Source organism: Dermacentor andersoni, chromosome 11 (genome assembly GCF_023375885.2).
Source record: "Dermacentor andersoni chromosome 11, qqDerAnde1_hic_scaffold, whole genome shotgun sequence".
Classification (NCBI taxonomy): Eukaryota; Metazoa; Arthropoda; class Arachnida; order Ixodida; family Ixodidae; genus Dermacentor; species Dermacentor andersoni.
The window spans coordinates 77082507-77098415 of record NC_092824.1 but is presented as its reverse complement, the minus strand read 5'-3'; the positions used below and the strand labels follow the sequence as shown (position 1 = coordinate 77098415).

Below are 15909 nucleotides of genomic sequence, written 5' to 3'. Positions count from 1 at the left end.
GTTGTCTAAAAATATCCGTGGAACTGATGTCCAAATATTATATTTGCTTAGCGTTTCCTAGCTTAGGGATACAGTGCAAGGTGAGCTATGGCGTCAAACCTGCCATATTTTGTACAGGGCGAAGAGTTTGTTCACGGTTCTTTCTTTTTTTTTTGTAATAATGAAGCAGGAAGATTAAAAGTTGTATGCAACCTTTATCGAAGGCTAAGGGTAATAAATAAAATCATGTTTTTGTTTCAAAGAAGCCAATGGAAGACAAAATTTTGAAATGTCAAGAACAGTGACGTACTATGAGCCAACAGTCAAAAGAAGCCAAGTTAAAGCTGGAAAGTGGTGCGTTTTATTGCCTCTTTCGCGGATCCGGAGCCTTCGCTGCATTGGCTACATTTGCGCTGCTGCGCTGCCGGCCCAGCTGCTCCGTACTTCCCTGCATCGACGCTCTCGTAACGTCTCTTCAACCTGCCGTGGCTTTTCCAGCGTCAGATCCTAAAGTACCGTCCCTGACAGCCGTCTCTCGTTGTCGTAGCCAATGACGAGTCGCGGGCGAGCGGACAACGAAGAAAACGAGTGCGTGATGTGCGTGCCACGGGTGCTACAGCGCTCTGTGTGTAGAAGTGATCTCAACGCCGCGTTCGCGGTGTGACGATCGGCTGTTCATGAGACGTTGCTGCGTACGCGTTGGTCCACTGCGAGGAAGCAACTCGTCCGCGCTTCCTGAAGCTCCGCGGTCCGCCGAATGCCTATTTGAGAGCCGACACCGTGCGTCTCGGCCCGTGGTTGTCGGGTGCGTCGAACCGTCGTTTATTGTTTTTCTCCAGTGAGTAGTGCCCGAAAGTCTTTCAAGTATGACGCGAAAGTCGAGAACTGTCGCTCTGTGCTGCCTGGCGAACTTTGTGAACGCCGCCGATCGCGTTCTCATGCCGATTGCCATCGTACCGATGAGCGAGCAGTACCACTGGAGTCTTCTCTCGCAGGGTTGGATACTCAGCGCTTTTGCCGTCGGATACATCACTAGTCAGGTGAGTCGCACGTCCCAGATTTTTTTTAAGCAGCGGAGAACGCCGGTCGATCGCCGCCTGCGCGGTTTATTGCCGTGCAGTAGAAGGGGATCTCGGCATTACCGCGGTCGTTATCCACATCGCCACAGTGTTCTTGAGCGGTGCGACGCGTTGGCAAGGGAGACGGAGACGCGGTCGACCACGTAGACGCACCGACGTCCGTGGCCGAGTTTTTTGAAAACCACTTCCTGTTGGCGCTGACGCCCCTTCGCTTTTCCGTTAAAGATGCGTGACTTGCATACCCGTTCACAATCGCGACACGCCAATCTTTATTCTGCCGGCGTGTAACCGTTCCGGCACCGGTGCCGGACCTGCGCGCAAATTTGTTCACTTCGCGGCTACGTCAGCGACGGATCCGATCCACGCGCCGTTTGTTTTGGCTCTCATTCTGAACGGGTTCAACTACAACGCCGTCGCGTTCGACATCATCAAGAAAGGAAAAATGGTCAAGTGAACAAGCAATCACTTCTCAGATGAAAGGTATCGAGGTACAATTAAGTGGGCGTTATCGATTTAGTGAAATGAAAAGATCATTTATTGCTGATAGCCCCGTTCTTGCGCTTAGATGTGTTATTGTTTATGATCGTTTCCCATTTCTGATTGCATGTTGCAGATAATTTTGCATGTGTAGACAGAAAGACGTGTGTCGTACGTGGCAAAGCCAGTAACGCAGGCGGATAGTAAGGATGTTGCTGTCATCTACCATAGGTGGTCGTAGTGCATACGAAGTAACACCCTGTGGTTGGCAGAGAATAGCCTTAGTCACTTTTGCGCCACTAAACCCAACTTTACCAATCATATGAAGTAATGATAGAAACAAGGAGAAATTTGAATATTTTGCTCCTAGTTTTCATTGCCCTTGTCTATTCAGCTGGAGAAAGAAGTATGAAGATGAGCAGTCACAAAATGTGCTGCACTCCTATCCCTACCTGCCCATTGCCTGTTCATCTGACCGGACCAGTGATGTTATTCTGAATACTCCCAATTCCTCCATATTGTTAAATTTGCCACCTTGTTAGTTTTGACTGGCTTGTAATGATGGACATTAAAACAGTCTTGACCACCCAACATAAAAACACGATATATGTCACTATCGCTGTAGTGCAAAGTTAACATGTACAACTTCAGTGAGAAGAACAAGCCACCTTCCATACAGAACATGTTTGAAAGCTCTACACTGACATTGAAGTACTCAAGGTGTAAGCATTGATTAGTGCATATCAGTTCATTATGCAAGGAGCTCATTTAACAATAACAGAAAACAAAGTACATTGAAAATGTCTAATAAACTGGACAATGCTTACGTGAATGATGTCAGCAGTGATATTCCTATGCGACTTTAATTTTTTCGTCATGCAAAGTTTACTACATGGGTCCTCAAAGAATGCATTGTTGCCTGCTAGAAGATCCTACTGGCTTGAACTGGCAGAAAATATGATATTTTGAAACGTTCCAATTAATCTTGCGAAAATGTCACTCTCTGCAGCTGTTCGTCATCCTTTGCCCTTTAGTTGCGTTTAGCTGGCAGCACGAGTAGCTGATATTTTTTATGATCATCTGCAGTTGTGAAAAACACGCACAGAAACTAGTAGGGCTTAGAATAAAACGTCTCAATAGAGTGCCCCTAAACAGCGTTGCTTTACCACAAACTTTTCCTCGATGAGAAATGTACTGTTCATACAGTTTTATATTTGAAATGACAAACTTGACCCAAATTTTGCATGCTTCCACTGTGTTCTTTTTTCATATCTTGGTCTGTGAAGTCACAGAGCACCTGGAGAACAAAGGCTTGCAAAGACAGTTCCACTTGTACACTTATAAGGAGACCTGTGCGCTGTCCAAACATTGCATACAGTGATGGTGGATTGTTTCGTCTGACATCTGATCCATCTGACGAGTTTGATGGCACCGCCTTTCTGCTCCTTGAAGAAAGCAGTGCGCATTGAAATGGTTGGGGGCTCATCCGCATTCCTTTGTGGACCTGCTGACACGACCTCGTGCTGGCTGTCGCACTGAATGGTGAAGCACTACAAACAGCTTGTGCAGTTTTTTCGTCGAAAGGCCACATCTGTTGCTTCACGAAAGGACGCACAAAGTCTTGCATGAGCTATTTGTCAGAAAGACAGTGCATTGTCTCCATGATATTTCTTGTATATATATATATATAGGAAAGCACAATAGGAGAGCATCTTATGTGTGGATAGTATTAAATAAAGTTGGGTGCACTGAAGTGCAGGTCTGTTAGAAGTAGAGACCATGATTAAGCAAGAAGTGTTTAGGATTGCAGAGATGGCTGTAGTCATGCAGATATTTGCTGATTAATAAATGAAACAAATGTTCAAGCTGTTACTATAAATGCTAAATTTTTTTCTTTTTTGGCACTGTTGTTTCTTGTGCTACATTTGTGTGACACGCATATACGTATAATGCCTTTGCACACGACACAACTTCTGCACATTGTCATTGAAAGAGTTCCAAGAAAAACAGCTTGGCATTTAGTTTCACTGCCTGAACTGAAGACCTCTTGGAGAGTTTAAGCCTGTCCATGCATGTTACCGTTTTCATAACAGAGCACCGGAAGTCTAAATGGCAGTAGGAGGGCTGGTAACATGATCTTGCGACACTTTGTTGAAAGATTCTTGTGCTACATAAGCGTTCTTGCTCAACGAAAAAGGAAAGCGTCGCCATGCATAAATTATGTTGATGTCTGCAGCTTTATGCCAGCAGTCAAGTAGAACGAAGTGAACCATGGCACATTAATAGCGGTGCATGCTTTGGTTGAACTCAGTGTCACAAGGTGGCACCATCGATGCTGCTGCTGTTCATGTTTATGCATCTGTATTCCGCAAGTGATTATACGTATGCGGACAGGCTAGAACTCTATTTTCAACCATATTATATAGCCTGCTCACTGTGCAGACTTTGGAGAAACAATGTCCACCAATAGGAGGGCTCATTTGTCCCCTTCACAAAGAGTTAATGTTGAGGCAAACAACGTATGCCGTGCTGAAACTCTTTGCAACCTTCCAGAGCAATTTGTAAAAATTTGGCGCATGAAAAAACAAAACCTTCTGGTGTTGTGGTGCATGTGATTGAGCAAATTTATCTATGTACACCCACCGCGCACATGTGAAAATTCTTCTCGCTTACACTAAGGGGGAGTCCAACGTCCTAGTAGCAGACCACTCGTTCCACGACCATCTGATCTGCTAAGCTAACTGCAAAATTAACCATATCAAATGAAGTCGGTCAGGCATATTAAATGAAAAGTGTAAGAACAGGATGCTTTTGAATACTACGTGTTCTTCAGTTCACCATCATACATGATATTGTTCAGAATTAAATTTCTTTGACTGTCATCTGTGAATTCTGACCGCAGAAGACCAGATCTGCGAAGCAAGTCTACTTGGCTTGGGTTTATTGCAATAATCGACACCTGTCTGAGCTTGTTTCGCCGGCTTTTCTTGCGCATCGCAGTTGGTGGGCTCAGGTGCGCCCTCGCGCTACGGTGGTCGCACTGTCATGGCAGGCGCCGTGCTGCTCTGGTCAGCGTCAACGCTCGTGACGCCCCTCGTGGCGTCGTCGCTGCCACTGCTGCTGCTGTGCCGTGCATTGCTGGGCCTGGGCGAGGGCCTCGGGCTGCCCTGCATGTTCCACGTGGTGGGACAGGCAGCGCCAGTGCCCGAGGAGCGGACTCGTGCCGTGGCCCGCATGTTGGCCGCGGGCGCCGCAGGTCAGACGGCTGCTGCGTTAGTGTGTCCACATCTGGAGTGGCACCGAGCCTTTTATGTGCTTGGTGCGCTGGGAATCGTGTGGACGGCTGCATGGATGTTGCTTCACAGGGACGAGCCAGATGGACCCCAGTACAAGGAGCCCGCCAAGGTGAACACAGGTATGAATTGCGCGGAAGGAAAAATATAAAGTTGCACCAATCACCGGAATACGAGACATGGACCAATATATATTACACCCCTTGGCAGGTCACTTTGCTCTACAATGTTGATCGTCCTAGGCTAAGACGAGTGATGACCAAGGTAATGATGGGCCCTGTAGGGCTCAAGCAGAGTTTCCTGCCAGTCACCTTGATAGTTATAAGCAGAAATTCTTCATTCTTGCTTGCGTGTAGCCAGCCACCTGAAGGACATGGGAAACAAATATGTAATATTTGTGAATGCCATACATCGTAGCATTCCACACACACATTGCCAGTCTGCATTTTACAGTTTTCAGTTTCCCAAAATGGCTTGATGTAAGCACGTATGTGGAGGTGTTAGCAAGAACTAGTTAGTTTCTCATAAGTGAGCATGTCATCTTTGCCACCTTCTTCTGCTCTTTTTTCAGTGTCATCTCCACACTGGCTGGAGCTGATCACCCACTGGCCACTGTGGGCCATCTACATCGCCCACTTTGCCATGAACTGGTCCAGCTACACCATCATGCAGTGGCTTCCCACGTATCTGGCACGCGCCCTGTCTGCCCGGCCAGGCCACCTCAGCCTGGCGGCGCTGCCGTATGTCTGCAACTCATTGTGTGGCTTGCTGACAGCCCGAGCAGCCGAGCTGGCTGGCCGCCAGTGGAGTGTGCTGGCTGTACGCCGGCTGGCCACCTCCTGCCTTGGCCTGCTTGGGCCCGGAATAGGTCTGCTCGCATTTGCAGCTGCGGGCAACCTGGCATCGGCGCTGTTTGTCGTGTCATGCGCCATGGGCCTTCTGGCGTGCAACTCCGCAGGCCACCTGGCCAACCACGCCGACGTGGCGCCAGCTCATGCGGCTCTCACGTTCAGCGTCAGCAACACACTGGTGAGGATCCATAATCTGCAAAATCTGTACGACCTTGGCAGCGTCAATGCACAATCTGCAGAAGTGGCATTGGTGGCATACCCCTCAACAAATCTGGCCAAGTTTCTGATGATGCCGATGTCAAGCCAAGCACACGCATCAGGATCGATACTCTGAACAGTCTGCATTTGGTACTTCTGGCCTTAGCAACGTGAGCACATTGCGACTGCTTGTGAAAAACTTACAAACATTAGGATCACAGGTGAAAGTTGCTGTTTACAAGGAAAGGCGTCTATGCTGCCGAATTTTCTTGTCTTGTTCACTGAATGTATCGGTGAAGCTTGTAAAATTGTGAGTTTCGGACTCAGTAACCTGGCATGTCCTGGTGGTGGGGAAGCCGCAATGCAAGATGGGTTAGTGCCACACATTTTTGGTTCAGGAGTGGCGTAGCTGGTGCAGAATCGAAAGCTGCCATTCGCTCACGAGCGCCATCTGTACCACGCAGGCAACCATTCCTGGAATCCTGTGCGGGCCGCTGACAGCAGAGCTCGTGACGCAGTCGCACGGCCGGTGGTTCCCTGTGTTCGTGCTCGCCGCTGCCGTCAACTTTGTGGGTGCAGTCGTCTACGGGAGCCAGAGCTCTGCAAGCCAAGTGTTGTGATGATGTGCAGGCTGAGAGCCATGCCAGCCTGTCACTTCGCCCTAGTCTCTCAAGTGCAGCAGTCTGAAACGAACCTTTGTGGCCCGATGAACTGGAAATCGGGCGAATTTTAGATAGTCCACAATGAGGGACAGTGCTCAAGTCTCTTGAACACATTGGATTCTCTTCAACTACAAATGTGGCCAGGTGTTTGTTAATGCTTGCAACACCAGTGGATAGATGGTACCACATTGAATGGGATATGGCCACATTGAAGTGGTAATAGAAAAAAATATATATAGTGTGCAATGTTTGCAGCTGCCTTAACAAGGAATGCGTGTATATTTGTTAGCTTGGATGCTTTCATGGGGACACCATTGTTGCGCACTGTGTGCAGTATTCTCTGTGGTGGTTCTGGCTTGAAGGGCAGTACGAGGCTTTAAGTTTTTGTTTTACTTGTTGCCCATAGAAGGGCTGTACAATGATTGTCACTTTTTGACTGTATTTCTACCATGCTCGTGTCTTACTATAGGCGTGCCTTTTCAATTTTGTAATGTGAGAACCCATAAATGATTTGTAAAGGATTGTTCACTGATCTCCGACATAATTCTGGACACTTATAAGGATGAATAGTAGTAGTAACCAGTGATTAATTAGTTATTCCTATAAATCTAAGATCACCATTCTCAAGCAGATTAGTAGATCGTCCAATGTTGCTGCTTTATACATATCTACGAGGTAGGTGATACAGAGAAGGTTGATTTGCTGAAATCTTGCAAGCAGAGGTCCAATACTCAGTCCCCTCATGGGATAATACTCAAAACATTTTGATGAATGGCAGTTCACCATGACAGTTTTGGGTTGCATTGAAGTTCGTAGTTCGGCTATGCTATGTTGTACAATTATCATTACAAGATCATCAGTTACAATTAAAAGATAAATTACAAGATCATCAGCAAACATCTGCCAACTAAAACAGAACATACACAACAAGGACATTCAAATATTTTCCGTTTGTAATGCATGCATAAATAGCTGGAGCCTGTTTGCGAGGCCTTGTCCGTGATTGTTGGCAAGCACTTCTTGACGATCGATTTCGAGGCAAGGTAAAGTTTGACACTACAGGCGACACTACTGTTGCAAGGTTTAAAAGGTTTTTAACTGTGTGGCTGCTACCTTTGCCAGTTTAAGCACAATGTGTATTTACCTGCAACATTTTACAGACCGCCAGAATTGCGACAGTATCTGAATCATTCCTTCACACAACTATTGGTAAGGGAGGATGGTCCCATTTGTACTTGCAAATCCCACAATCCTACAAATGCACTAGATGTAAGCACGAACCCAATATCAAATGCTAAATGCGATTTGCATGCAATAAAAAAAAAAATAAGCTCAGCACCATGGCAAAGTGTCCTTGCTTTCTGCAAGGGGGTGGTACGAAATGCTACTGTGAAGCCTGGTGTGTATATCAAGTCACTAATGTAGACCACATAACCTTAAGTGTCTGCACTCCAGAGAGCTTGATGCCAATATCACAAGTGGAAAATTTGGTGCTGCAGTGACCAGCCAAGGTTGAAATCATTAGTAAGCGTTTTTTTGGGGTGGACATAGCAGTGTCAGTAAAATGCTGTAACTCGTGATTATGCAAATTGCTAAATAACTTCACATTTGGGCAGCAACACTCAACATCAGCAAACCAATAATATCGTAGAGAACTACAATGCAGCAGGAAATCAGCGCCTCGGAAATTTAGTTTGAAGCCGAGGAGACAAGGCTTATACCGGTGCAACATTTGCAGAGTTAATGCTATTCGGGAGTCTAGAACCTCAAGTTTCCGAATGCTGTTCTATCTGAAGTTGCAGCTACGTGCACGTTTGACGACATTGAACACTCTGGTGGCAATAGCTGCACTGATGCAGCAAGTCTAGCAATCCTAACACTGGTAAAGAATATATTTCACATGTTAAAGTTAGGAAGTAACAAAAAAACATTAATAAAGTTATTTTACGTCGAATTATTTCAGCTTACAATAGAAATGTATTTTCCTGTTGTAGCCGTAACTGCCAACATCGGAAGTGAGAGTACGCATTTGACGGTCAAATCAGTCATTAGGACCCACTATGCCTCAACTGACACTTTGATGCCATTATGTTCATGTGGCATCGCGTGACTGGCATTAGACTGCAAGGCATTAATCAGTTAACATATCTTTTTTGCCCATGTGGCATGAATGTCGTGCATTACTCCCATAATGGCTTAGCTGCTTTAGTGTCACATGCATGCATTCGTCATCTCTCTTGGTAACGAAGCTGTGAACAGGATTTTTGAGCATCACCAGAAAACTTCTGTGGCCACTTGGTGTGTGCGGACACGTTTATGGCTCCCGGCTGAAGTGCATTTCAGTGACAAGTGACAGGCATTCTGTGAAGAACAAGGACCAACGACTTGAGACTTCTTAAACCAGCAGAGACTTGGCCAGCGATACTGTGCGTCAGGCCGATTACAGCTACATGCAGTGGTGATGAAACTTGCGGGTCCAAGTCGTCCGAAATGATGAAATCTCAATTGTGGCATTTTCTTGCTTCTCTTCAGCTAGTGGCTCGCGTGTGTGCAGTGCTAGCATTGAAAAAGTAAACGAAGCCCTTGCATAAAGGAGCCGAACTGTTGTGTACAATGTTGGAAATCAAAAAGACTTGTGGGAATGGCAAGCCCGATGGCAGGAGGTGTCTACAATCCCCCGTGAAAATCTGCAATTTTGCGCAGAGAACATTCTCGATTGCATTTTCCACTTCTTGTCGTGCCTGCTGTTTTCGACTTGTTAGAACGCTGATGCATTTGAATGTTTGCAACCCGCAGTTGTTTGCAATGTGAAAGAATAATGGATGAGTGCAACTCTCATTGCAGTTAATAGGCGCTAATGCTGCTTTGTGTTCATGTTGCGTGTCAAGTGTGCGAATTCGGTGCACGGCTTTGTCAAACTTGGTCCACGTTGGCTTATTAAAAGGCAGTAGGGCAGTCAGGAGAAAATACAGCAAGCAAACTGTAGTTGTGTATAGGGAGAGTTTTGACAGCACCGAATGTAAGCCATAGTGGCTTATGTGTTAGAAAGTACTGCCGCTGTTAGCAGGCAAGAAAAAAGTTTAGTGTGTGAAAAAAAAAAATGTTTTGTGCACGAATTTTTTTTGCAGCGATGATGTGGTTGGCGTCAGTTGCATTTCATGCATGTTTGTGGTTTTGCAAGAATGGCGGGGAAAAAAAACTTGTTGAATCGACAGCCAGCATCGAGAGAGTATCATCATCTCAAACCAATGTGTACCAGTCCTCTTCAAACGTGTCGTTGGTACTAAAAGATTTATTTCCATACTATGCAACATATGTACAGTCCTTTTCTCGTCCTTCAAAAAAGAATTGCGTCTCTGAATTCAGCATACAGGCCAGGCAATGTCGAGACATAAAACCAATCTAGCTGTTGGCATGAAAATAGCAGGGCCAAAACAACGCATTTCTTTCACCATATGTCCTACAGAAGGCAGATCGTAGGCAAGCCAACTAATGGGCTGCCAAGTCGTAGAAATTCTCGCTGCGTTACTTAAGTCGGTTAATCGTGAAATGTCCGTAAATCTTGTATATTAAGTGAAGCTTTAGTCAGCCCTCTTCCTCTGGTTCTCTTTGGGCGACGTTTGATCAAGTTCCATCGCTTCTACAAATCCAGGGGTACTTCTGTGCCTTTTGGATTCCTGCGTTTGATGCAGAGGATAGCGTTGGCCAACGCCTCCTTACCTGCACTAACCTTGCCCACAATCTTTTAGCTATGTTGTCAGGGACGACGCCAGAAGCTGGCGACATTTGACAAACAGTAGAGATTTAAGAGTGTAACAATTATTCTGATTACGTCTGTGCACTGAAAGCCAAGAAAGAGTAATTACCAATCAAAGTGTTAAACATAGACAAAATTTGTCACTTGTTAGCCACAAGCAGTGCACCGGGGCATGTAAGTCTGAAAAATATATTCCGCGCATCACAGATGCGCAGTGGCCTTAAAAAGTTTAGGCGGCAGTGCGCAGAGCGTTTGTGAACAGAACGGAGCTTGCGGGGCTGCAAGCGATTGTCTGCCCACTCTGCAGGTTTGATGCCACGGGCCTCTGTGATGGCGCTTGTCCATTCAAGAGACAGGCAATGGCAGAAACTGCTGTGCGAGAAAGTCGCGGAAAGACCTCGGGCTGCCTATCGGTCGCGGCGCTCTCACAAATGTTCCAGGTACGGTCCACGAAATCAAGTTTTTCCTTCTTTGGGTTCAGTATGACCTCAAGATGTACGAGTCGGTCGTTAAGTATTCGGTGCTGCACCGGTTTTACATGATGCGGCTCTGCAACCTTTCGGAAGCTTTCATTTGCAGTCTTGCCTTTCCACGCGAGGAGGACCTACAGCCGCAAGTGCAAGGCTAAAAAACTTAATTCAGTGCCTTCAGTCATCTCGAAAGACTCTGCATGCCACAGAAGAGTAGCGTTACCGTCCCGACAAGTTCAACAGACCAATGAGAACAAAGTTCAATGTCTCCCCAATGGCGATTGCAATGCAAGACCCCGCCTTCACGCTGCAAACTGTCGCAGCGCACAGGCATTTTGTTCGGAGGCTTGAACGGCTTAGTCTGCCGCGCTAAGATGTTGATTCTGTGTCTCCACCTCCAATGACTCTCGACAAGGTGACCAAGTGAGCAACAGATGACTATGAGCCAGTGACTCTCTCGCATGCAGGAAGTCCACTGCCTCCAAGAGCATTCCCTAAAGCCCTCGAGATCACTCGTGCTTTGAGAATAACGTCCCAGCAGGTTTGAGAAACACTTGAAAGTGTGCCGCCATTGATTCAATGCAGTACAAGGCAGCCGCTACTTCATTTCAGAGATAAGCTGCTTGAGCCTGTGCCGAGGCAATCCATCTAGGAATGCAGTGCTGCAGCCTGGTCCGCTACAGGTGACACTATGGAGTGTCTGCACTGCAAAAAGGCAGTGCAAAAAAATTAGACACACTCAATAATCGTGAGTCACAAACGCAGTTGTCCAGGAATATCACAGGCACATAACTGCTGTGAGTGTAGCTTCGTGCCTGTGGTTGCAACCACTGTTGCCTACCTGTGCGCCGGACACTAGCGTAGGGAGACATAAACATGACACACTAAGCTTGTCAATGGCGCACAGCTGATGTGATGGCATTGGGTAATGACCTATTGAACGAGCGTTGTCCGCTGTGTCTTGCAGAAGTGCACTCGGAGCTTTGCTGGAAGCAGATGAAACAAGTCGAGCAAGGGGTATACCTCTGTAGTACGCTGCTGCTTCGTCACCGAGGTTGTCGGTAGAGCCGTCTCGGTCATACACACGAAATGGTGATCCATGCCCAAAAAGAAACGTGGAAAATCCCACAGTACGTGCGTGCTACGACGACACAGCCGAGAGACATGGTCCCCACACGCTGTTCCGCAAATGCACTGGCAACCTCCACTGCACTGAACTTCACTGCAAGACCTCCGGTTAGTCCTCTGTGTTGAGCTCGCACAAGACTACGGCACACCCTCGGAAGCGTACTGTACGATTTGCGCAATGCAGCACACGAAATGGTAAGACAGTGATGTCGATGTGCACGTCACAAGGTGCCTTTGCAGGCCGCTAAGAATTCGGGAGGAGTGCCACGTACTCTTCGCCGCACGCGTCCGCACCAAAGCACACACGCGGTATTCGCAACGCCGCTCAGGACAGCGAGATGGTGACATTGATGCCGAGGTTTCCGCTGTCGGCAAACAGCTGGGCAATGCTGGTGTCGAACACGAGGCAGTCGCTGCTCATGATGGCCGCCTGGACGCCCTCGTGGATGCTGCGCGGCGTGGCCTCCCAGGTGAGCCGGCGCTTATGGCCGTTGAGCTCGAGCCGGTAGATGAAGTTGTCAGCCTGCTTGCGAGAGCCAATCAGCTGCACCACAGCAAAGAATTGCTGGTGGCCGTCGTACTTCTCCTGCTTCTCCAGCACAAGCATGAAGTGGTGGCCGAAGCACGACTGCATCATCACCCAGTCGACCGCACCGGGCAGGTTGATGTCTGTCGCCAGGAACACAATGTCCTCACCTGCGATGGGGAAGGATGTGTGGTGAATGAGGCCTGGTAACCCAAGAACTGTGCCCACGAAACTGGACTACAGGCCACAAAGGAATACGCAGAGCCAAAGGTATAAGGGCTATGTTGCCTCTTACTGCCAGGCTGAACACAGGCTGTTTAAAGGTCAACTGCAATAAATATGCCACTTGGGTTAAATTGGTAATAAGCAAGAAGTACATACAGCTGAGACAATCTTGAAACAACCCTGACACGCAAATATTTCTTCAAGTAAGAAAGCTTTTCGAGAAACCCATATTGGATTTCCTTTCTAGCTGTGCGTTACTGTCAGGTGGATGACAATTTTCCCTTTTGTGAATATACAGAGACAATGTCTTCAGACGTGAAAAGCTCTGGAGTCATAGGCATATCTTACGCCATGAATGGCATGTCGGGCGACTGTATCGAAGTGTGTGCTACTGAATAGAGCTTGAGCAGTCACAACAGCGACAATGGTGACAACTAGACAAGCATCAGGTTTGTGGCATGCATGCATGAACAAATTAATGCATCTCATCTGGTAAAAAGGTTCGCCCTGATTACACGTAAATGTAAAAAGCTGGACCAAAAAAAAAGAAAGTATGGGGTCTCAAATGAGTGTATATGACAAAGGTGCTACATATTGAGATTCATACTTCTTACAAAGGCTGCAAGTACCCTATGGTGGCAACCTCAATATAACGAAGTGTGTTTACACAAAATTTCAACATAATGAAATTTCACTGCCATCATGGAGGAATATCGAGACAGTAATAGGAAAGCTTTATGGATCCAGATGGTCAAATTGTTGTATTACAAGTGGCTGCTTGCAAATGCAGGGACCAAGACCGAGTGACCGCCGCAAAAGTAAAAGTGCAATAAGATCCTATCGCATCCCACCCCATCTCCTTGAGCACATACGCGGCCTTGCGCTATGTTTTAGAGGTAACCTGCCAGATGTGCAAGAAGTGGGTGTGCCGAGATGGCCTGGCATCATGTGCACTGTATTCCCACACATTTATACTGTTTCAGTAGTTCCGTGCAGCAGAGAAAATGCTATGCAACCAGCGAGCGCAGATCGCAGGATGGTTTATTACGCAATTTCGCTTCATTCTTTAATAAAATATTTATTGAGGCGCTACGATACTTAAGATACAGTTCTCCACTTGTCTGAATGAAAACGTGCAGAGAACACACACAAAAAAAAAAAAAGAAAGTAATAATAATGCAACACTGCCGTGGATATTTTTTTCTATTTAAAAAGTACAAACAGTTCATTGATCTGACGGTGGCTAAATTCATACACAGCTACAACATCGCGGAAGACTATTCCTGGGTAGTGCTTCGCGAGAATGGCATCCGCAGACTTGCTTGTGTCGTATCGTTCGTAGCTACTCTTTCATGCGCAAGGAAGGACCAAGTTGGCATTAGAAGAGACGGAGCCACTATCCCGTGCGGCACGCTTGCCAAGTGGTCCTTCTGAACCCTCCGCTTCCGCAGTCTCTGCAACCCTCCTTCCCCGCTCTACATCTTGAAATATCTTGAAGACTCGTGCATTTTTGGTGCAGTTGCAGTCTTAGTCAATGCTGCCACTACTTGCGCTGCAGTGTTCACCGCTAGCAGACGACAGGGAGCAGAACGGCACCTTTAAGATGTGTTCACCCGCTCCTGATTGGTCAAACAAGCCTGTAGCTTCAACAGTGCTGCACAGAACTACTGAAACAGTAGTACTGGTGGTTGTGTAATCTCAAGCTTTGGAGATGAGTTTAAGCGAAAGTTGCAACAAGGTTTAAAGGCACACTCAATAGAAACAGTACATCAGTTTAGACAGATAATTTTTCGCTAATCTTACAGGAACAGGCTCATTATTAGAAGAGAAAATGAAGGTCACAGTTCCATATTTGTTTTTTAATTTCATGGCGAAACCACAACACCTGTCTGTTGGTGTGATGTCAGAGATTTCAAACTAATTATTCCGTATTTGGGCCATTGCAGCTCAGTAAATGTTGCCAGTTTCAGCCTTTGGCTCCTTTGGAATACAGTGTGGTCCATTTGAACTAATAAAGACATTTTCTAGGCTCGAGCAGATAGCGTCAACAGAAAACTGGTGTGGGAACCTCCAAGGCAAAGTAAATTTTTTATTTTGTCTGGGGGGGGAGGGGGTATTGCAGAACAGTGATTTACTAATAGTACAGTTCAGATTACAGTTTCCTTTAGCGTCCCATCAATGTATTTTTGGCAAAGACTTAAAATTCACGTCATCCAAAAAAATTAAGTACAACCATGATCGCATCAAGGATACTTCCCCCTGCATGCACCTCTCGTTCCGGACTCACCTTGGAGTGTCGTAATGGACTTGTGCGAGTGGACGAGGTGCGCCATCACTTGGTCGAGAGAGCCCTGCCACTTGCACGACGCTCCGGGGCAAGGGCACAGGTACGGCCTGCATCACACCCCAACAAAGAGAGAAGGGCAGAGATTAGAATGACCAGGAAGACTGTCTCTACGAACCATAGTTGCTACCAATGGTATTTATTTCTGCACGCAAGGAGTTGAAAAGGGCCGTGCAATAAAAAGCACACAAGGGGGGAGTCGCTATTGGCACCACTGCAAGCAATGAAAAGATGTAAAAGCGCAGACACATGCACGCAAGCCCAAATTCAGGCGCTTTACGTGTAAAAACTGCAATCTCATTCGGAGGCAAGCCATGGTAGGAGCCTTCAGATTAATTTCGACTGCCCGAGGTTCGACTGCCCGAGTAAACGCAGCTTTTGCCTTATGGTGCGGCTTCATGTCTTCAGTATATCACCATTACCAAGAATAGAGTTTGTGCAAGTCAGAAAATGGCGAGAACACCGAACGGTGTGCCAGCGGATAGTCACGGGGGAAGGGGGCACATAAGTCATCCATACATTAATCACCAGTAGCACATATTGCCAGCATCCCTATACATATGCCACAGAATGCCCGCAAACACCCCTGAAAGAACAGCATACCTGCCAACCTGTTAATTTCAAACGTACAGGAAGAACCACAGTCACGACATGGAGTGAGGTGGGGGAGGTGTATAGCCCAAATTAAAAAAAGAAAGGAAGAACCGTTCTTTTGCACATGCTAGTTGTGAGTTACATACACACATTGTTACCAGCAACCTTTATCTGCAGCAGACAAAAAGCAGCAAACATGGAACAGCTGGGACCGATAAGCCACCATATTTAAATCGTACATAATTTCTCGAAGCTAGCCCCCTGGTGTCCCCACCCGAAGACTTGCAAAGGTAGGGTCAGAGACCAGCGAGAAACTTTTTCACAAG

At 46.7% G+C, this 15909-nt stretch overlaps 2 protein-coding genes across 7 annotated transcripts in view; one reads left to right on the top strand and one right to left on the bottom strand.

The window, feature by feature from the left end:
* The first annotated feature begins 138 nt into the window (after positions 1-138).
* LOC126517571 (uncharacterized) lies at positions 139-9845 on the top strand. 3 transcript variants are annotated; one of them, XM_050167326.3, is made up of 4 exons: positions 139-1019; positions 4536-4950; positions 5400-5857; positions 6342-9845. In XM_050167326.3, exons 1-4 carry the CDS (start codon positions 846-848, stop codon positions 6495-6497), a joined length of 1203 nt encoding a protein of 400 aa, XP_050023283.1. In that variant the 5' UTR covers positions 139-845; the 3' UTR covers positions 6498-9845. The 3 variants fall into 3 exon arrangements, with proteins under 3 accessions (XP_050023283.1, XP_072141578.1, XP_054920344.1); XM_072285477.1 differs by having other exon boundaries at positions 959-1019; positions 2822-4950; XM_055064369.2 differs by lacking the exon at positions 139-1019 and adding an exon at positions 1028-1538.
* The window catches only part of LOC126517572 (E3 ubiquitin-protein ligase Siah1-like), a 20603-nt gene continuing 14507 nt past the window's right edge, over positions 9814-15909 (bottom strand). For all 4 annotated transcript variants that reach the window (XM_050167328.3, XM_055064371.2, XM_050167327.2 and 1 more), the window contains 2 exons: positions 14933-15039; positions 9814-12590 (listed from right to left, as the gene is read on the bottom strand). In XM_050167328.3, coding sequence (XP_050023285.2) covers positions 12220-12590; positions 14933-15039 — 478 coding nt within the window. In that variant the 3' untranslated portion in view covers positions 9814-12219. The remainder of the gene's footprint in view (positions 12591-14932; positions 15040-15909) is intronic.